This window comes from Salvelinus alpinus, chromosome 23 (genome assembly GCF_045679555.1).
Source record: "Salvelinus alpinus chromosome 23, SLU_Salpinus.1, whole genome shotgun sequence".
NCBI lineage: Eukaryota > Metazoa > Chordata > Actinopteri > Salmoniformes > Salmonidae > Salvelinus > Salvelinus alpinus.
In genome coordinates this window covers 27,575,476-27,597,872 of record NC_092108.1, presented here as the reverse complement: position 1 = coordinate 27,597,872, position 22,397 = coordinate 27,575,476, and the positions used below count along the sequence as shown (strand labels likewise).

Here is a 22,397-nt window from a genome sequence, read left to right as displayed (position 1 = left end):
TCGCCCCCCTCTCTCTCTCGGTCTCTCTCTCTCACCCCCCCTCTCTCTCCACCTCTCTCTCCTGCTTTTCTTTTGCATAATCACAAGCATGCTGTTACCTTAATCTCAGAGCACATTCCACATGTCAGCCAGGGTCTCAAGAGCAGAAGGCAATGTGACTGTGCATTTATGCTTTATGACACCCAGCCTTTTACCACTGTATTATAGAGAGGGGAACTACAGACGCTCTGTGACCACTCTCAGTGTAGTCCTAATTACCATCACTGACTGAGCTATCAGTGGTCTAAGTATTCCTGTGGGGGAGAGGGAGGGAGGAGCAGCTGTGATCAGATTTATAAAGTAGTTTGTATATCCCTGTCTGGAGGGTGAATGAATGAACGGTGGCAAAGGGAAACCAGAGCCATGTCTTTAATGATGCATGAGGAGTCTTGAAGCAGGCCAGAGCAGAGACAATGCCTGGCTGGCAGAGAAAGGAGTCCTGTGACAGTGAGAGTGAGAGTGAGAGTGGCGGTGGGTACTTGCAACTAGAGTTGGTGCTGACACAGGTGCTACAGTTGGGTCTGACTCTGAAGGCCCAAGTTAGATCCAGTCTGTTCCAGTCCTAGTCCCTCTGCGTGTCTAGGGCCTTAAGGGGGCAGCGTCTGGTGACCAGGTGGGGGGTCTCCTCTCCACCTGCCGAATGAGCGCTGTCAGCATTGGGGGGTACCACGGTCTGCGGGTGGGCTCGGCCCTGCTCAGCATCGTGGCGGGGTGCATCATTATCGGGGTGTCGAGGGAGTGTGATGCGGATGCCGTAGGGGGAATCTTCCTCGGTGCGGGGGGGCTGGGTGAGTACATCCAGAACTCCAACTAGTCTTTCATTTTGTTGAGTGCTATGCAATGTGCTATGTAAAACATGCTATGCAAAATTCCATTGGTACTTGCAGTGCATAGCATTGTAAGAGGAATGCAGACATTATTTATAGCTACAGTATACAGCTTGCCTACAGAAATGTACTGGTAGCTTATTCAGTTCAGAAACTACTGCCTCTTTGATGGTGGCACCACAAGTGGGTCATTTCCCCAATAGATAAAACTTCATGCAAATTGAATGTTCTCTTTTTTTAATCTCTGTGGTCTATCTTGAAAATATTTACACTCCAGGCTGTCCTTTCTTTCTTAAAAAAACCCACATCTATCTTTATTCCTAACTGTAACTGAGGGATTTTATACTGCAATGTTGAAGCAGTAGACAAATTGATCTCTGTGCTAAGGTGTCATATGGGTCTAAGAGGCTTTCCTTTCTCAGGTGTACAAGGCCTGCTGTAATGTCTAATATTTGCGAAGTCCTGTAGCAGACTGTGTGAATGATCAGTGGCCCTTGCCATTTTCCATCCACTTCCATCAAAAACACACCTGGGGATCATTTGATCCGCTGGTGTAATCTAAGACAGTTGATAGCATCATGGGGAGCAGGGTATTCCACTCAACCCAGGAAATTAAGTTCAGTGTCAGAGAGTAGAAAACAAGTGGCTGGCTTTTGATCTACACTGACTGCAGAGTATAAGTCATTCAAAGTCAACTTTGACCACTGATTTTGAACATCCCAAAACTAAAACAAAAAACTTTTGTGGCTTTTCCTTGTAATTAAACAACAACTTATTGCTTCTTAACAAAACAATATGGTAGCATCTTTGACATTTTATGTGGAGAACTACGTCACACAGACCTTCTTGCACTGCAGAATCAAATGTTGTTTCCTGAAGTGCAGGTGTCCTCTTATTATTTGCTCCAAAGACAATCACTGATCCAGGTAGTCTACATCTGTGGCTATGAGCTGACTGAACAAAACTCAGTGTTCTTGGGAGGATCTTTTTGCTCCTGTTGCCGCCTGGCGACTGGTGAGATGTTCTGACAGCATAGACATGCATCACACACAGGCACACTCAGGACCAGCCACTGTTCAATAGCAGCTCTCTCTGTGGTTCAGAAGGGAAATCAATAAGTGTGTTCAGCCTGCCTGCCCAAGGGTAGCTAGAGCTATTTGGATGCATTCACAAGTCCTAGTGGGCTCCTGAGACTGCAGGAGGGTCAGGGTAAGAGAAAATCCACTTAGCCTACCAGTAGGCTAACCATCGTATGGGAGCTAATTTATAGTTGAGTAGCACCAAACGGGAATCTGTCTCCTTTTTTCACACTGACCATGATGCTGATAAACACCCATTTCAGTCAAAAAACATCTTAAAAACACTTGAAGGGAAATTTCGAAAATGTTCAACTTCATATTCATCATTTTCAGCACCACCCAACATCAACATATTATATGTAAAAATGGTGGTTTCTATGTTTTGTAGTAAAAAAAAGATACAGGAAGATAAGTGTTTCCAATGACATCATTGCCTACTAATTGCCTACCAATTGTATACTAAAATGTTGATGATGTCATTGGAAACACTTATCTTCCTGTATCTTCTTTTACTACAAAACATAGAAACACGCCATTGGGGTGGTGCTGGAGATGATGAATATGAAGTTCAAACATTTTGAAATGTCCCTTTAAAATTAAGTTAGCAGCTTGTCATTAAATACAATATGCATGAGCAGGGAGATAGTCATTTAGGATTGTGTTTGTTGAGCCACTTGAAGGCAATGTAATATCATTTTAATGAGATATGCCTCCTATATCTCCCCAGTGTATGTTTGTGCTGTCCCTATGTCATTGTAACTTTCTTTGTTTATCTGCCATTTGTTTTTTGAGAACCTGTTCACACCCCCCGGTGTCGGGGGGGTGTGAAGTCAGACGCAGAAACAGCAGAGCTTCAATACGGTGCTTCTTTAATGCACAACCGGCAACAAAATGTCCAACACGGACTTACTGGGTGTCATAAACAACTGTCCAAAACACGGGAGACAAAACCCAGTCCACAATACATATAACCACTCCCGAAATCCAAAACTACAAATGAACAATCCCGCACAAAGAAGCGTACGGGCTGGCTGACTAATAAAGCCACACTAATTAACAATTACCTAAACACAGGTGATACAAATCAACACATAAGGAGGGGGAGGAAAAAGAGTCAGTGGCAGCTAGTAGGCCGGTGACGACGACCGCCGAGCGCCACCCGAACGGGAAGGAGAGCCTGCCTCGGTTGAAGTCGTGACAGTACCCCCCCCCTCTGACGCGCGGCTCCCGCAGCGCGCCGACACCGGCCTCGAGGTCGACCCGGAGGACGAGGCGCAGGGCGATCCGGATGGAGGCGACGGAAATCCCTTAACATAGATGGATCCAAAATGTCCTCCACCGGTACCCAGCACCTCTCCTCCGGACCGTACCCCTCCCAGTCCACGAGGTACTGCAGGCCCCTCACCCGGCGTCTCGAGTCCAGAATGGCCCGTATCGTGTACGCCGGGGACCCCTCGATGTCCAGAGGGGGAGGAGGGACCTCCGGCACCTCACCGTCCTGCAGGGGACCAGCTACCACCGGCCTGAGGAGAGACACATGAAACGAGGGGTTAATACGATAATAGGAAGGGAGTTTTAATCGATAACACACCTCGTTTATTCTCCTCAGGACTTTGAAGGGCCCTACACACTGCGGCCCCAGCTTCCGGCAGGGCAAGCGGAGGGGTAGGTTTTGGGTCGAGAGCCAGACCCTTTCCCCCGGTACAAACACGGGGGCCTCACTGCGGTGGCGGTCAGCGCTCCTCTTCTGCCTTCTAGTAGCTTGTTGGAGGGACTCCTGGACGGCCCTCCAGGTCTCCTTGGAGCGCTGTACCCACTCCTCCACCGCAGGAGCCTCGGTCTGGCTCGGATGCCATGGTGCCAGGACCGGCTGGTACCCCAACACACACTGAAAGGGGGACACATTAGTAGAGGAGTGGCGTAGTGAGTTCTGGGCCATCTCGGCCCAGGGAATGTATCTCGCCCACTCCCCTGGCCGGTCCTGGCAATACGACCGCAGAAACCTACCCACCTCCTGGTTCACTCTCTCCACCTGCCCATTACTCTCGGGGTGATAACCGGAAGTCAGGCTGACCGTGACCCCCAGACGCTCCATGAACGCCCTCCATACTCGGGACGTGAACTGGGGGCCCCGATCAGAAACGATGTCCTCCGGCACTCCGTAGTGCCGGAAGACGTGGGTGAATAAGGCCTCCGCAGTCTGTAGGGCAGTAGGGATACCGGGCAACGGGAGGAGACGGCAGGACTTAGAAAACCGATCCACAATTACCAGAACCGTAGTGTTTCCCTGAGAAGGGGGAAGATCGGTCAGGAAGTCTACGGACAGATGAGACCATGGCCGTTGTGGAACGGGGAGGGGTTGCAACTTCCCTCTAGGAAGGTGCCTAGGAGCCTTACTCTGAGCGCATACCGAACAGGAGGAGACATAAACCCTAATGTCCCGAGCTAAGGTAGGCCACCAATACCTCCCCCGAAGGCTCCCCACTGTCCTCGTCACCCCAGGGTGACCCGAGGAAGGTAGGACATGAGCCCACCGAATCAGTTGGTCCCGAACACCAAGCGGTACGTACTTACGCCCCGCCGGACACTGAGGAGGCGCGGGTTCCGCCCGTAGCGCCCGCTCGATGTCCGAGTCCACCTCCCATACCACTGGCGCTATCAGCCTCAAGGCGGGAATGATGGGAGTGGGTTCGGTGGTCCTATCCTCCGTGTCGTAAAGGCGGGACAGTACGTCAGCCTTTACGTTTTGGGAGCCGGGTCGATAGGACAGCGTGAACCGAAACCGGGTGAAAAACATGGCCCACCTTGCCTGACGTGGGTTCAGTCTCCGAGCTGCCCGAATATACTCCAGATTCTGGTGGTCGGTCCAGATAAGAAAGGGGTGCTTAGCCCCCTCAAGCCAGTGTCTCCACACCTTCAGAGCCCTGACCACCGCTAACAACTCCCGGTCCCCCACATCATAGTTACGCTCCGCTGGGCTGAGCTTACTAGAGAAGAAAGCGCAGGGGCGGAGTTTTGGTGGCGTACCCGAGCGCTGTGATAGCACGGCACCCACCCCAGCCTCGGACGCGTCCACCTCCACTATGAATGCCAAAGAGGGGTCCGGATGCGCCAACACGGGCGCATCCGTGAACAGAGCCTTCAACCTGTTGAAAGCTCCGTCCGCCGCTGCTGACCACCGCAACCGCATCGGGCCCCCCCTTAGCAGTGAGGTAATGGGAGCCGCTACCTGGCCAAAACCCCGGATAAATCTCCGGTAGTAATTGGCAAAACCCAAAAACCGCTGCACCTCGTCTACCGTGGTCGGAGTCGGCCAATTACGCACGGCCTTAATGCGGTCACTCTCCACCACCACCCCCGAGGTGGAAATGCGATAACCCAGGAAGGAGACGGCTTGTTTGGAGAACACACACTTCTCAGCCTTGACGTATAGGTCATGCTCCAGCAGTCTGCCAAGCACTTTGCGTACCAGAGATACATGCGCGGCGTGAGTAGCTGAGTAGATCAGAATGTCATCGATATACACAACCACCCCCTGCACGTGCAGGTCCCTGAGAATATCGTCTACAAAGGATTGGAAAACGGCTGGAGCATTCTTTAACCCATACGGCATGACGCAGTACTCATAGTGGCCCGATGTGGTACTAAATGCGGTTTTCCACTCGTCTCCTTTCCGAATACGCACCAGACTGTACGCGCTCCTGAGGTCCAGTTTTGTAAAGAACTGCGCTCCGTGAAATGATTCCACCGCCGAAGCGATGAGAGGTAGTGGGTAACTAAACCCCACTGTGATGGCATTTAGACCTCTATAATCAATACACGGACGCAACCCTCCCTCCTTTTTCTTCACAAAAAAGAAACTCGAGGAGACGGGTGAGATGGAGGGCCGAATGTACCCCTGTCCCAGAGACTCCGCGACATATGTTTCCATAGCCAACGTCTCCTCTTGGGACAAAGGGTACACGTGACTCTTGGGAAGCGCAGCGTTAACCTGGAGATCTATCGCACAATCCCTACCCGGTCGATGGGGTGGTAATTTCGTCGCTTTCTTTTTACAGAAAGCGATTGCCAAATCGGCATACTCGGGGGGAATGCGCACTGTGGAACCCTGGTCTGGACTCTCCACCGACGTGGCACCAATAGAAACTCCCAGACACCTTCCAGAACACTCCTCTGACCACCCCTGGAGAACCCCCTGTCTCCACGAAATATTGGGATTGTGCCGGGCCAACCAGGGAATACCCAGCACCACTGGAAACGCAGGCGAATCAATAATATAGAGACTGATACGTTCCCTATGATTCCCCTGCGTCACCATGTCCAGGGGAACTGTGGCCTCCCTGACCACCCCTGACCCTAATGGCCGGCTATCTAGGGAGTGCACGGGAAAGGGAGAATCTATCGGCACAAGCGGAACGCCCAACTTACGGGCGAGTCCGCGATCCATAAAGTTCCCAGCTGCACCTGAATCGACTAGTGCCCTATGCTGGGAAGAGGGGAAAAAATAAAGGAAAAAAATTGAGACAAACATGTGACCAACAGGGGGTTCTGAGTGAGTTTGGTGCTGACTCACCTGGGGTGATCGAGAAGTGTTCCATCTCGACTCCCAGACAGACCCCCCCAGCACCGATCGGCCGTGTGTCCTCTCCGACCACAGCTGGTGCAGGGGGAGCCTCCTCCTCCGATACCCCTAGGCGCAGCCCCTCCCAACTCCATCGGGATGGGAGCCGGGGTGCTGGGTGGTGGAACGCACAGGACCCTCTCCGAACGCCCGCGGGCAGCCAGCAGATTATCCAGTCGGATGGACATGTCAATAAGGTCATCTAGAGAAAGAGCGGTGTCCCGACACGCTAGCTCCCTGCGGACGTCCTCCCGGAGACTACACCGGTAGTGGTCAATAAGGGCCCTGTCGTTCCACCCTGATCCCACGGCCAAGGTCCGGAACTCCAGCGCGAAATCCTGTGCACTCCTCTTCTCCTGCCTGAGATGGAATAGTCTCTCACCCGCCGCTCGGCCCTCTGGGGGGTGGTCAAACACGGCACGAAAACGACGGGTAAACTCTGGGTAGTGCTCCTTCGCTGAGTCCGGGCCATTCCAGACTGCGTTGGCCCACTCCAGAGCACGACCCGTTAGGCAGGAGACGAGGACACTCACCCTCTCCGCTCCCGAGGGAGTGGGGCGAACAGTGGCCAGGTATAGCTCCAGTTGGAGTAAGAACCCCTGACACCCCGCCGCCGCTCCATCATAATCCCTCGGGAGCGTAAGACGGAGCGCGCTGGAGCCGGGGGATGGAGAGTCCTGAGGGGGGGGAGCCGAAGGTGGAGAGAGGAGCCCACTCCTCTCCCATCGCTCCATTCTCTCCATCATTTGGTCCATGGCTGATCCGATCCGATGGAGGACGGTGGTGTGGTGGAGAACCCGTTCCTCCATCAATGGGAGAGGGTTGGCTGCTGCTCCTGCTGACTCCATTTTAGTGGTGCGGGATTCTGTAACGCCCTGGGTGTCGGGGGGTGTGAAGTCAGACGCAGAAACAGCAGAGCTTCAATACGGTGCTTCTTTAATGCACAACCGGCAACAAAATGTCCAACACGGACTTACTGGGTGTCATAAACAACTGTCCAAAACACGGGAGACAAAACCCAGTCCACAATACATATAACCACTCCCGAAATCCAAAACTACAAATGAACAATCCCGCACAAAGAAGCGTACGGGCTGGCTGACTAATAAAGCCACACTAATTAACAATTACCTAAACACAGGTGATACAAATCAACACATAAGGAGGGGGAGGAAAAAGAGTCAGTGGCAGCTAGTAGGCCGGTGACGACGACCGCCGAGCGCCACCCGAACGGGAAGGAGAGCCTGCCTCGGTTGAAGTCGTGACAGAACCCACAATTTCATTTCAATTGTGGGTCTATTACATTAATCAGTGATTCTATTACATCACTAACTCTGGTCCGTGCCTAAGACCAAACACTAGCTTCCATCTGTTTGTTAATTGACATTTACAGTATCCAAAAGGATATTTTAAACCACCCTAATATGCTACAATCAATACAAACCAGTCAAAGAAGGTAAACTCCCACACTTGCAGTACTACACTCTTATTAGTAGTTCAGCACCATGGTCGACTGATATCAATTAGTGTCAACATTGTCTTTCTTTTCCAGGCCTCCTCATTGCTGTCTTCCCCTTCATAAGAGCCTGGCTCAACATTAACAACATTCTCCCCACCTTGGGCAAGTTATTAATGTCTCCCATTATATTTGATTTCAAGCAAATCCATTTGTAAGAAAATTGTTTCTTAAAAGAAAAGTCCTCTGCTCTTCACAGGAAACTTCAGAGTGCACCCTATGCCTGCTAACCCTCCTGGCCCTGAGCAACCAGAGACACTGAAACGAGAAGGTAAATGTCAGATGGCTATGTTTGTAGTTTTTAGTTGCTGTGGTTCAATTGCTGTCGTCCCCAGTGTTGGAGTCAGTTCTACGTAGTTCAGACTCATACAATTTATTGTAGAGAAAACATTTTTTGTGAACAATAGTGACAGTTAATCCATGATACCTTGGCAGAGATCTGACTAAATCTGCAGGCTGGGCCAGATAGGACATGATAATGAACTCTGCCAGGAGAGTGTGTGATGAAAGAGCATGCCCATTACATTAGAGAATACTCATCACACTCACTCCTTTATACTCTTTGATGAGATGGAGATTGCTTTGAACAACAGCAATTGGGCTGAAGAGAGTTATGTCTGAAGGATGCTGCACAGGCACCGCAGTCACTTACCATAGCAGTTTATAATAAAAATGATGTGGAGAGATGGCTAGACTAAGTTGTATAAGCTACAGATAGCTAAGGACAGCCGAACCATTGCATAGCCAGTAGTGTTTATTTGGTTATACTTCTCTCATTTCTCAGACAGGCATGGGCTAATAATGCATATTTCATTCACATTGTATATGAACATATATTTCGCTTCAGGTAGATGTTGGATAATGAATATGTATACTTCATAGATACTCCGATTGTTCAATGTGACCCAGAGGCTGTTGTTGTGTTCCCTTTCATCACAGCGACTCAGAGCCAGCTGAATCTGGAGCGCTCTAAGAGCCGGATGGGGACATTTGTTGATGCCGGACCGATGGCTGAGGCCTCCGCAGATGAGGGGTGAGACATGACAGACAGATGGACATGCAGACACACACAAACATACACACACACACACTTGGACACACACACAGACACATGCATGATCGGATATTTTTTCACATTTGAAATATACATGAACATTTTAGTTTCACAGTGTATCCTGGGGAATCCCTTTGCTTGTGAATGTAATCAGCTGGTGATGCCTAGTTAACAGACAGCCACTCAGTGGCACTCCAGAGCAATGGAATGATTTGGTTTGCAGCCTGCTTGTATGTATGCTGCTATGCTCCTGCCTGCTTCTTTCTCACCCAGTTCAATAAAGGTGTTTGATAGTCTCTGATGGGACCAGGTGAATGCTAATGGCATCATTTGGAGTCAGTGGCACTGGCAGACTACCCTGCTTTGTGATGCTACTACCGTGACCTTCTCATGATAACATTTAGCTATTATGAACGTAGAGGATAATAGCAGAGGATGCACACAGCGTTAAATGAAATCATAAGGCAACAGTGAGAATATAGAGGCTAACTGTTGATGTAGAAAATGAAACAAGTTAAGCACTGAAGCATATAAAACATTAGCATTGCTATCTAACAAATGTATATTTTCATAGATCAAGTGTGTTTTGTGTATATTCTTTCTCCCCCCCAATAATAAGGAAACATGATCAGAACCAATTCAGTACAAAGGACCGATATGTCTGTCCTGTCTCCTAAGTCGATTAGAACAGTACTATAAGAACCAAAATGTACTGAAGAGAAGGAGACCTCTATCCCTTGTCATAACCAAGAAATCAAGTTGCTCCGGATATTGTTGCCTTGGTAACCAAGAGACCGCTGATTTCATTCATTGTCTGAGTCTGGCTGATATTCACCAACCTTGCAGGGCATGCATGTCTGATCCAGTTTGACTCACTTGTGCACGCATTCACACACGTGGGCATGCATGCACATGCACACACACACATACAGTACCTCACAAACAAAAATGTATTCATCATGAGCTCTACTAACACTCCCACTATTCTATTGCAGGACATCCTCAGACATGCCAGACATCTTGTCCAGACGAAAGTTCAAGCAGACCCTCCCTGATCCAGACCTCCCGTAAATTGGTTTTATAGCAGCCACACAGCACACATCTCTCATGCACGCCTACTCAGATTTGAGTTCACCTTCAAATGGACTTCACAAGTTGGTGAATCAGATGTTTACTTACTTCAACAATACAATTCAAAAGCTACATACTGTGCCTTCTCCTAACTATCCAGAGGAATACATATTTTCTTCCACAATCCCAGTACACGGACTGAGAAGGCTGTTTTCTAATGTTGAATTGTAACTGACATAGTGAAAAATACACACTGATTTAATTGTATATCCCACCAGGGGCAAGTCTGGTGTTTTAGAAGGAAGTCAAGCTATATTAGATCAAATCCAGACAGAAACAATTATTTTATCAGGCAACCTAAATTATATATTCTTTTTTAATTTTTTTTTTTTATATTTTTTTTAAAATTTTATCCCCTTTTCTCCCCAATTTTCGTGGTATCCAATCGCTAGTAATTACTATCTTGTCTCATCGCTACAACTCCCGTACGGGCTCGGGAGAGACGAAGGTCGAAAGTCATGCGTCCTCCGAAGCACAACCCAACCAAGCCGCACTGCTTCTTAACACAGCGCGCCTCCAACCCGGAAGCCAGCCGCACCAATGTGTCGGAGGAAACACCGTGCACCCGCCCCCCTCAGTTAGCGCGCACTGCGCCCGGCCCGCCACAGGAGTCGCTGGAGCGCGATGAGACAAGGATATCCCTACCGGCCAAACCCTCCCTAACCCGGACGACGCTAAGCCAATTGTGCGTCGCCCCACGGACCTCCCGGTCGCGGCCGGCTGCGACAGAGCCTGGGCGCGAACCCAGACTCTGGTGGCGCAGCATAGCACTGCGATGCAGTGCTCTAGACCACTGCGCCACCCGGGAGGCCCTAAATTATATATTCGATAAGATTGACAGATGTAGCAATAAAAAAGGCAAATTCAAGGAGCCTCCAAAGAGACTGAACATTTTCATCTCTACAAATAATTTACAGGACACCTGAAATTTACAGGACACCTCATGCTTAATTACACCAACATAAAATACACTTAGCAACAGTATATGGAGAATGAACAGAGTGCATCTTCAAGACCCTAAATGTAAATCTGTAAATTAAAAAATGTCAACCTTTACCATTACAAATGTAGACATAGAGGACAGGGAAAATGTGTGATGCTTTTAAGGCATACATTATGGGAATGATAATCTCATACTCGGAGTTAGAAATTAAATACAAATTTAAAAAAATGTATATCGTAGAAAAAGTCCATAAAAAATCTTTACAAGGTAAAGAAGAAAATATGATTTCTGAATTTAAACAGGAATATGATATTTTACTTTTGAAGAGAACCAACAACTACAGGTTAAACTCAAATAAAGCCTACTACTTCATGGAAAATAAACCTGGTAAAAATCTCACAGCCTTCACAAACCAATACATGCCAAACCAGTTATAATCTGAAAAGATAAAGATACAAATGCATTTGTTAGAAACAACAATGCGATTTAATGACAATTTTAAAAAGCTTCTATGAAAATCTATATAAATCAGAATTTAACAACAGCTGGACTGATCCTACAGCCTTGGTAAACACAATAACCCTGAAGTAACTATCAGCAGATAAAAAAGAATCACAAAAAAATGGAAATCAACCAAAAATAAATATTAGACACTCTTAAAAAATATATATATTCAAAACTTTGGAAGCGTTCAACTTTCCAGCTGAAATAATACATTTAATAAAAATATTATATAAATATCATAAAGCAAAAATGTACACAAATAATATGACATGAGACAGGGATGTCTTCCCTCTACCCTCCTGTTTGCACTGGCAAATTAAACTGCTTGCAGAAAGAATTAGGCAGGACCCAAACGTAACAGTTATCAGTATTGGTAAACATGAATATAAACTCAACGTATTTGCTGAAGATCTCCTGATATACCTGAATCATACACATACACATACACATACACATAATAATGGAAATAGGAAAAATAATACCTCGTGCTCTACAGAAATCCTTTCAGTGGACCACAAAAAAATATGAAATACTTAGGATGCTTAACAAATATGTAAAGGTAACTTTATCCCATTATTCAACAACATGAAAGCAAAGCTAATTAAATGGAACAATCTCACCACAAATCTTGCAGGTAGAATAAACCTCTTTAGAATGGCATGGCTCCCAAAGTTTTTATATTTATTCTAGGTAATACCAATTACCCCACCGAAGACATTCTTTAAAAGAGTATTCTTGTCCATAACAGACTTCATATGGGCAAATAAAACTCATAGAATAAATTAGAAAGTTTTACATGTCCCTAAATCTGAGGCTGGTTTTAACTTTTCAGATTTGGAATTGTATTAACTCATCACACAAGGCTTTAACTTGCGACATATTGTTAAATACGCTAAATTTTAATTTTAATAGGTAAGTTGACTGAGAACACGTTCTCATTTGCAGCAACGACCTGGGGAATAGTTACAGGGGAGAGGAGGGGGATGAATGAGCCAATTGTAAACTGGGGATTATTAGGTGACCGTGATGGTTGAGGGCCAGATTGGGAATTTAGCCAGGACACCGGGGTTAACACCCCTACTCTTACGATAAGTGCCATGGGATCTTTAATGACCTCAGAGAGTCAGGACACCCGTTTAACGTCCCATCCGAAAGACGGCACCCTACACAGAGCAGTGTCCCCAATCACTGCCCTGGGGCATTGGGATCTTTGTTTAGACCAGAGGAAAGAGTGCCTCCTACTGGCCCTCCAACACCACTTCCAGCAGCACCTGGTCTCCCATCCAGGGACTGACCAGGACCAACCCTGCTTAGCTTCAGAAGCAAGCCAGCAGTGGTATGCAGGGTGGTAAAGAGGAACAATGGGTACATATTGAATATGCGCATGCTCATATCCAGAATCTTTTCATGTGTCTATTTTCAAAGAATGGAGCTAAGAACATTAACAACTTTATAGTTAAGTACAATATAACAACATGGAAGAAAGTGAAACAGATTCTACAAGAACCAATATCACTCCCTAAAAAGAGACCCCTATGGAACAATCCTTGGATAGCTTTTCAGAATTTACCGATAAATTGGGCCACAAATTTTATAACACGCAATTTCAAGCTGATAGTTTTGGACATCAAAGCAATGTTGAGGAAGTCCCATTTGAGTCAGAAAATGATATTCATATGATAGGTAAGATATACAAACCCTTACAGAGAGCATATCCAACCAACAATCTCTTAGAAACAAATATACATTATTGGAACCAAGACATACAAATAACTGATATTAGCACAAGATGGAGGGAATGTTGGAACATAACTAAGAAAATTACATTTAATCCTTTACGTTTAATCCACTATAAACTAATGTATAGAATTTAAAATACAAGAAACAAAATTCACAAAATCTACAGCACAAAAGCAGAATCGCGTCTTAAGTGTAAAACTAACAATGACTCAATAATACATGCCTTCTGGGAATGCTATAACGTTAAAGTCATGGGCAGAGTTGTCTGTCAGAAGTATTACAATGTAAATGTACTTTTAATCCATCTGTCTGCATATTTCAAGACATGGCATATGAGGGTGCAGTGGACTATACTTTTCTCTTCAATCATTTTGAAAAAAACGTCTACTTAAAAGCTGGAAATCAACGCATCCTCCATCGTTAACACAATGGAAAAGTCAAATGCTTTATTATCTAAATGTTGAAAGTGCGTGGGTGACGGAGGGAAAAATATGTTGCAGTTTGAAACCATAGAGTGATTGGGTTATGGACATGGGGGTGTGAGCTGGTAGGTCTGGGCAGGTGGGATGTTCTTCATATTTGTGTGCATATGTTTTGTATTGTTAAAAAAACAAGATTCAAGTGGTGATTATGACTTTTAGCAATTAGCAGCGGTCATCGAAATTGTTAAAAGTTTTTAAAAACAATTATAATAAATGCAACAGTTGGACAATGGATGAAGATACTCCCAACGTTTAGAATTTGTATAATCCATCAGATATTGACAGAATGTTAGTACATAAAACATTTTACTGGCATGGAAAAATAATGAATGGAGTTCAGTGATTTTGATGGGAATTCAGGTATTCAATTTATTGTAAAATTTCACTTTTTTCTTAGGATACACTCATATGTACCGTTTCTTACTGTATCAGGTCTTTTATTATATTTTGTGTTCAATAAAGAAAACTATTTGTACCTCATTTGCATACATACACACACTGAGTGTATTTGCATATATTAATAAATTAACATACAGGTGAGGTACAATTGAAGTCGGAAGTTTACATACACTTAGTTTGGAGTCATTAAAACTCGTTTTTCAACCACTCCACAAATTTCTTGTTAACAAACTATAGTTTTAGCAAGTCGGATAGGACATCTACTTTGTGCACAAGTAATTTTTCTAACAATTGTTTACAGACAGATTATTTCACTTATAATTCACTGTATCACATTTCCAGTGGGTCAAAAGTTGATATACACTAAGTTGACTGTGCCTTTAAACAGCCTGGAAAATTCAAGACAATGATATCATGGCTTTAGAAGCTTCTGATAGGCTAATTGACATCATTTGAGTCAATTGGAGGTGTACCTGTGGATTTCATCGCCGACCTTCAAACTCAGTGCCTCTGCTTGACATCATGGGAAAATCAAAAGAAATCAGCGAAGACCTAAGAAAAAAAACTGCAGACCTCCACAAGTCTGGTTCATCCTTGGGAGCAATTTCCAAATGCCTAAAGGTACCACGTTCATGTGTACAAACAATAGTACGCAAGTAAAAACACCATGGGACCACGCAGCCGTCATACCGCTCAGGAAGGAGATGCGTTCTGTCTCCTAGAGATGAACGTACTTTGGTGTGAAAAGTGCAAATCAATCCCAGAACAATAGCAAAGGACCTTGTGAAGATGCTGAAAAAAACAGGTACAGAATTATCTCTATCCACAGTAAAACGAGTCCTATATCGATATAACCTGAAAGGCCACTCAGCAAGGAAGAAGCCACTGCTCCAAAACCGCCATAAAAAATGCAGACTACGGTTTGCAACTACACATGGGGACAAAGATCATACTTTTGGAGAAATGTCCTCTGGTCTGATGAAACAAAATAGAACTGTTTGGCCATAACGACCATCGTTATGTTTGGAGGAAAAAGTGGGAGGCTTGCAAGCCGAAGAACACCATCCCAACCGTGAAGCACGTGGGTGGCAGCATCATGTTGTGGGGGTGCTTTGCTGCAGGAGGGACTGGTGCACTTCACAAAATAGATGGCATCATGAGGCAGGAAAATTATGTGGATATATTGAAGCAACATCTCAAGACATCAGTCAAGAAGTTAAAGCTTGGTCGCAAATGTGTCTTCCAAATGGACAACAAAGTCAAGCTATTGGAGTGGCCATCACAAAGCCCTGACCTCAATCCTATTGAGAATTTGTGTGCAGAACTGAAAAAGCGTGTGCGAGCAAGGAGGCCTACCTGATTCAGTTACACCAGCTCTGTCAAGAGGAAAGGGCCAAAATTCACCCAACTTATTGTGGGAAGCTTGTGGAAGGCTACCCGAAACGTTTGACCCAAGTTAAACAATTTAAAGGCAATGCTACCAAATACTAATTGAGTGTATGTAAACTTCTGACCCACTGGGAATGTGATGAAATAAATAAAAGCTGAAATAAGTCATTCCCTCTACTATTATTCTGACATTTCACATTCTTAAAATAAAGTGGTGATCCTAACTGATCTAAGACAGGGAAACTTTACTTGGACTAAATGTCAGGAATTGTGAAAAACTGAGTTTAAATGTAGTTGGCTAAGGTGTATGTAAACTTCAGACTTCAACTGTATAACGTGATTTGACGTAATTTTATCTATGGCCATTTATCAACGGAAAGCCAATAGGCCATTACTGTTTGACAGGGCATTACATTTCTGTGGTTGTAATGTGAACTGGGAAAAAATGACAGGTACAAGCAAGAGTAGCAGGAGTAAAATAAAAGCAATCAATACAGTGTGATTTAAGTGACAAGTTGTTCTTGCAATATATAGATGGCTGAAAAAGACAGATCCTCAGGTGGGTGGGGCATCTGCATTGCTACTATTTGAAACTGATGGGTGAACCCTTACATGCTTTCTAGACCGGGGGTGCGCATGTTGATTTTGTACATCCACACCAGATGCGATCCAGACAGCAGGTTGAAATATCAAAACAAATTCTGAACCAACTATATTCATTTGGTGACAGGTCGAAACACATTACATTCATGGAAATGTAGCTAGCTTGCTTGCTTTTGCTAGCTAATTTGTCCTGGGATATTTTACCTGAAATGCATAAGGTCCTTTTTTCTGGATCTTTGTAGATTATACAGACCCTGATTTGAATCCAGGCTGTATCACATCCGGACGTGATTGGGAGTCCCATAGGGCGGTGCGCAATTGGTCTAGCGTCGTCCAGGTTTGGCCGGGGTAGGCTGTCATTGTAAATAATAATTTGTTCTTAACTGACTTGCCTAGTAAAATAAAGGTAAAAAATAAATAAAAATGTAGTACCCCTTTTTTGTTATATCCAATTGGTAGTTACAGTCTTGTCCCATCGCTGCAACTCATGATCAGACTCGGGAGTGGCAAAGGTTGAGAGCCATGTGTCCTCTGAAACACAACCCTGCCAAGCAGCACTGCTTCTTGACACACTGCTCACTTAACCCAGAAGCCAGCCTCACCAATGTGTCAGAGGAAACACCGTCCAACTGGCGACCGTGTCAGCATGCCCACACCCGGCCTGCCACAGGAGTCACTAGAGCGTGATGAGACAAGGACAACCCCGGCCAGCCAAACCCTCCCCTAACCCGAACAATTGTGTGACGCCTCATGGATCTCCCGGTCGCAGCTGGCTGCGACACAGCCCGGGATCAAACCTGGATCTGTAGTGACATCTCTAGCACTGCAATGCAGTGCCTTAGACCCCTGCGCCACTCGGGAGTCTTTGTAGAATTCTGACCCATTTTGAAGCACACAAAATCATGTGTTCTCTACTCTGACATTTAATCCACAGATAAAAGGGGAAACTAATACATTCTAGTAATCTCTCCTCCTTCAGTAGTAGTCTTCTTCTTCTTCTTCTTCTTCTTCTTCTTATTATTACTATTCTTCTTCTGTGGACTTTATATGTTGTTTGGCAACCAACTTTATGGTGCATTACCACCACCAACTGGACTGGAGTGTGGACCTCAGTTCATCTTTCAATCACCCACGTCTGTATAAGCTCCTAAAAACCATGAGGAGATGTGAGAGGGGGACTTGCAGCATGTTAAGCGTAAAAAATATAACCAATTTCTATTTTAGCGCCTGGCTACACAGACGCCAGTTGAAGCGGGCGAGCAGTTTAGACAAAATTATTGAATAACATGTATGTGCGCACACAATGCGACCGGTGTAGTCAGCATGTTACATAATGAAGTGACGTTAAACCAACACCTAGCAAACTCGTCAAGGGCTTTGGACATCTTGGCATAATGGTGAAGGCATTGGCTTGACGGTCCCTGGACCTGGATTTGAGTACCGGTCGGAGCTTCCCCCTGAATTCGCTACAATATAAATATCTTAGACTCTGTAGGGAGCAGCACGATTGCAACCTATTTTATCGTCGCTCACATTTTATGACTGAACACCATTTGCTGACATCCTCACACCCAAGTACATGCACGCACGCACACCACAATGCACCCTCATAGTGAAACACAATGCATTTATATTCAGGAGAGGCAGAGTACATTAGGCAGAGTGACTGCTTCATGCATAGCGGTGTGGGGAAAACGCTGTGCTCTGATGTAGACTAAAGCATGATGTGTGCTCTGAGCCTGGGATTGAACAATGCAGTATTGTGCTGGCTTCTTGTCTCACTGTGAGGATCTTTAAATCCACAACTTAATTTGAAATTAGGAAGTTATTGTCTACCACAATACCTATTTTCATAGCAGGGGACTGTGGCTGAAGTTTCTGTCTGATTTGGAAGAAACCTCTAATGAATATACAACGTTTCAGTAAGGCTACATTTTACATAATTACAACTAATTTCAAATGCAGGACTTTTCCTTTACAGTGCCTTTTTCACTGAATAACAATGCAAATACTTGGAAATTACTGTGTTTCCATTGTAGGCATTGAAAGATGGTCAAATAGGATACAATTTCAAGGTGTGGACTAGATGCCATTGCTCTTTTGAGGTTACATGAGGACACTCTCTCCTTGGCGTGCATATGTTTTTCAGATGTAGCTAGTTTCTCATTTCAAATGCTTGAAAGAAGAATGGTTTATTCCCATGTGTTTATAGCTTGAATGCCAGTCTGTTTGTGCTATCATGCCAACTCCTTGTCGCTCATTGTCATGCCAAACAATAATAAGCAATGGAGTTGGCTAAAACACAAACAGATCATGCAGTATCAAGGTGCTCAAAAAAAGTATGGCTAGCCTACTTGCAATATGTTCAATGAGGTATTAGCTTTGAATAGCTTGTTTTAGGACCGGGATCTGTCAACCGTCGTCGTTGCCCCACTTCCCTTCTCCACTACACCAAGGGGAGCAGTGAATTTCATGGTGTTGTATGGAGGCAAGACACTCGTTATCACACATAGTCAAATCAAATCAAATGTATTTATATAGCCCTTCTTACATCAGCTGATATATCAAAGAGCTGTACAGAAACCCAGCATAAAACCCCAAACAGCAAGCAATGCAGGTGTAGAAGCACATCGTTTATTGTGCTACCCAGTGAGGAGAGGGAGGACGTCTCAAGCACTGAGAAAATCTAAGTGCTTTTTAAAGACTGGATCATTCGCAGAAACCTTACATAGCCTACCCCTCAAAAACATGAGCGTTGTCATTCACAAAACTGGCGGGATTATGGAAACGCACCGATGCTATTCTCTAAAGAGCACCACCTTCTTGAGCAAAGAATATTACGATAATTAGACAGGTCTTATGTAGGCTACATTGTGAACAATGCTGCTATTGCAATGGATATAATCTTGTTGTGTACTAAGAGGTTGATGTATCCTATAATTGTATAGGCGTCATGTATCCGACTGCACAGTCACGTGGACACCATATGTCAAGACCAATACCTTCACCTGAATAAGCCTCTCCCACAGATGCACTGCACTACGTTGACTGGCCATTGTTGTGACATTTCATATTGATTGAATGGCTCACTATGATGTGATCAATCTGAAAACCAATCCTTCGGCGTCTACAAGTAGTTCCAACCTGACCAGCCATGTGCGAATGTTATTCGGATTGAAAATGCGTGTTGGCGATGTAATTCTTCAGGAATCTTCAGGTATTCTGAATATCAGCACAGAAGGTAGGATGAAGCGCTGAAATCAGTTAATTTAAATGTTATATGCAACAGATCAGTACAACTATGAATACAATTATATTTGATTTGATTGCTGGGCGCGTTCTACAACAATGTCCAATGCTTAGATAGGCTATACAGCTTACACCAAACATGTCATTTCATTTTTCGGGGGCAATAGATAATAGCAAACATAATCTGTTTGAAATCATAGGTTTTAAAAAATAAATCCTAAAACTGTCTATGCACTTGACTGATTTTCATTTCATTTTGGTGGGGTGTATGTTTGATGATGAATGAAAAGGGTCTGTCTGGTTGCTACTCAGCAATTAAAACCGTATTCACTTACAAGCCTGACATGAATGAATGCAGTCACTGTTCAGTAAGTTTACATATAATATTGTATATCTATGTAAGATACTTCAACAGACAAGTCATAATGTATTTACTCAGTCATTGGTTATGATCATCATTTTGTAGGTAAATGGCTCAAATGTAAATACAAATGTAGATAGGCCAGGGTTTCCCAATAGGTGCCCCGTTGGGGATTTTATTTGTCCCCACAAGTTTTCTGAGCAAAAACATATTTTATTTATTTAAAAGTTTGTTGTTGGACATAGGACTGTAAAATCACCAGAAAATGATCTCAAAGTGATTTTAATTTAGGATGAATCAGTTCAAAGTTATTTCATTTTTAGCTGTTCCCAAGTATTTCCACGCATTAATAGAGAAGCATATGTGATTGTGTCCCAATGTAGCCTAATCAAGGTTTGAAATGATTTTGTTTACTATACTGCTATACTGTAATGTGCAGTGGACTGGAGGAGTTGCAGTGGAGTATTCAGTGTTGTATGAGCCAGAGACCGAGTTAAGTTAAGCACGACATGAGCTTCCTGACCAAGGGCCCTTGATGGGACTCTTGATAGCATTTTAATTGTGTTTTAGTGTTCAAACCAAGGCTAGAATTATCATCATAATGTCATTATATAAACTACAATTATCATTGAAACACTGTGGTGTATGAATTACACCATCATTGAACATGAGTTCCGTATGCTCCTTTCCAGTGTCCTTGTCCTTTATTTTTTCCCTACTCTAAATCAAAATCTGATATAGCTGAAAACACATGTAACTTAATCAGTTTTCCATTTTATTTCCTGCTCTGATTCAGGTGCTTTTCACTGTGAACAATCAGTCAGCACAGCCATGGCCTCCCTCGGTGGTCTGTTGCCAAGGGCAATAGTCCTGGCTGAAGGATAGAGAGAGAGAGAGAGAGAGAGAAAAGGCAGCCTTGCGGTGCAGAAGAAGAGATGGTCATCACTGAAAGGAGCTCCAGCACTCCTGGGCCCAAGAAGAAGGAACCGAAGAAGAGGACATCCCGCCCCCGTGGCCTGCCCTCCCCGGCGCTGTGCTGCGCATGCGGCTTGTGCGTCATGCTGGCAGGCATCAACATCACCCTGGTGGGGGCGTTCGCCTTCAGCACCATGGTGCCCTCTGCCAACCCTCCCATCATCATAGGGCCCATCCTGCTTCTGGTGGCCTTCTCTTTCTTCGGGGCGTGCTGTGTCTGCAGCCGCCTGCCCCCTGCCCAGGGCTCCCGGAGGTCTAAGGTGGGCGGAAGGAACATGGGGATGATGGGGCGTGGAGGTTTAGCTGGGGGAGCGACGTTTGAGATTGAGACGAGTGAGCACACATTGCAGGACACGACAGCAGTACAGCTCAGCCCCTCAGCCTCACCTGGGTCATCCCGGGCATCCAGCCCTGAGCGGGATGCTTCTCCAAACCCTGCCCCCCCAGGGACCTTCAAGCTCTTCACCATGGAGACGAATGGCCCCACCTCCGCCACGGCCTGCTATTCCACCTCCTCGCCAGGGGGAGGGGCTGTGAGGCTCAACCTGCCACGTGATGATGTGGCCACCTAGCACACCCCTGATTAACAAATTGTAGCATGAGCCTCCTGCCCCAGGGGACTGATGCAAAACTATGTAAATGTTGGCTGTGATGGTCATGGAATTATGGATGATGGTAATTGGCCAGCCAAGTGAGTACGGTCTCCGTAATAACCATTCGAAAAGCAAAAAAATTCAATAAATAAAAAATATGCATTTCGTGTTGCTAAAAGGTCAGTCAAGTTCTTCCACACCGATCTTGACAAACCATTTCTGTATGGACCTCGCTTTGTGCATGGGGGCATTGTCATGCTGAAACAGGAAAGGGCCTTCCCCAAACTGTTGCCACAAAGTTGGAAGCACAGAATCGTCTAGAATGTCATTGTATGCTGTAGCGTTAAGATTTCCCATCACTTGAACGAAGGGGCCTAACCATGAAAAACAGCCCCAGACCTCCTCCACCAAACTTTACAGTTAGCACTATGCATTAGGGCAGGTAGCGAATGCCAAGGCAAAGGGTGGCTACTTTGAATAAACTGAAATCTAAAATATATTTAGATTTAACACTGTTTTTTTTAGTTACTACATGATTCCATATGTGTTATTTAATAGTTTTGATGTCTTCACTATTATTCTACAATGTAGAATAATTGTGTAGGTGTAAGCTTGGACACACATACTGATTCCAGGGTTTTCCCTTTTTTTTAGAACTATTTTCTACATTGTAGAATAATAGTGAAGACATCAAAAGTATGTAATAACACATATGGAATCCTGTAGCAACCAAAAAAGTGTTAAACAAATCAAAATATATTTAATCTTCAAAGTAGCCACCCTTTGCGTTTTAATTTTTTTTACTTTAACCTTTATTTAAGTAGGCGAGTCATTTTTTTTATTTACAATGACGGCATATCCTGGCCAAACCCTAACCCGGACGATGCTGGGC

The 22,397-nt window shown here is 44.9% G+C and overlaps 2 protein-coding genes across 2 annotated transcripts; both read left to right on the top strand.

Moving 5' to 3' along the window:
* Positions 1-559: 559 nt before the first annotated feature.
* On the top strand, positions 560-10,339 carry kncn (kinocilin). The gene is made up of 5 exons (XM_071361784.1): positions 560-827; positions 8,119-8,187; positions 8,282-8,353; positions 9,022-9,115; positions 10,132-10,339. The coding sequence occupies exons 1-5, from the start codon at positions 680-682 to the stop codon at positions 10,205-10,207; spliced, it is 459 nt and encodes a 152-aa protein (XP_071217885.1). The 5' UTR covers positions 560-679; the 3' UTR covers positions 10,208-10,339.
* A 9,006-nt stretch (positions 10,340-19,345) lies between these two features.
* LOC139550696 (transmembrane protein 275-like) lies at positions 19,346-21,676 on the top strand. Its single transcript, XM_071361775.1, has 2 exons — positions 19,346-19,568; positions 20,734-21,676. Exon 2 carries the CDS (start codon positions 20,873-20,875, stop codon positions 21,482-21,484), a length of 612 nt encoding a protein of 203 aa, XP_071217876.1. The 5' UTR covers positions 19,346-19,568; positions 20,734-20,872; the 3' UTR covers positions 21,485-21,676.
* The last annotated feature ends 721 nt before the right edge of the window (positions 21,677-22,397 follow it).

Coding starts and splice junctions, on each gene's coding strand:
- kncn (XM_071361784.1), top strand. CDS start 680: ATGAGCGCTGTCAGCATTGGGGGGTACCACGGTCTGCGGGTGGGCTCG. Junction 828..8,118: donor CCTCGGTGCGGGGGGGCTGG/GTGAGTACATCC, acceptor TTTCTTTTCCAG/GCCTCCTCATTGCTGTCTTC. Junction 9,116..10,131: donor GAGGCCTCCGCAGATGAGGG/GTGAGACATGAC, acceptor ATTCTATTGCAG/GACATCCTCAGACATGCCAG.
- LOC139550696 (XM_071361775.1), top strand. CDS start 20,873: ATGGTCATCACTGAAAGGAGCTCCAGCACTCCTGGGCCCAAGAAGAAG.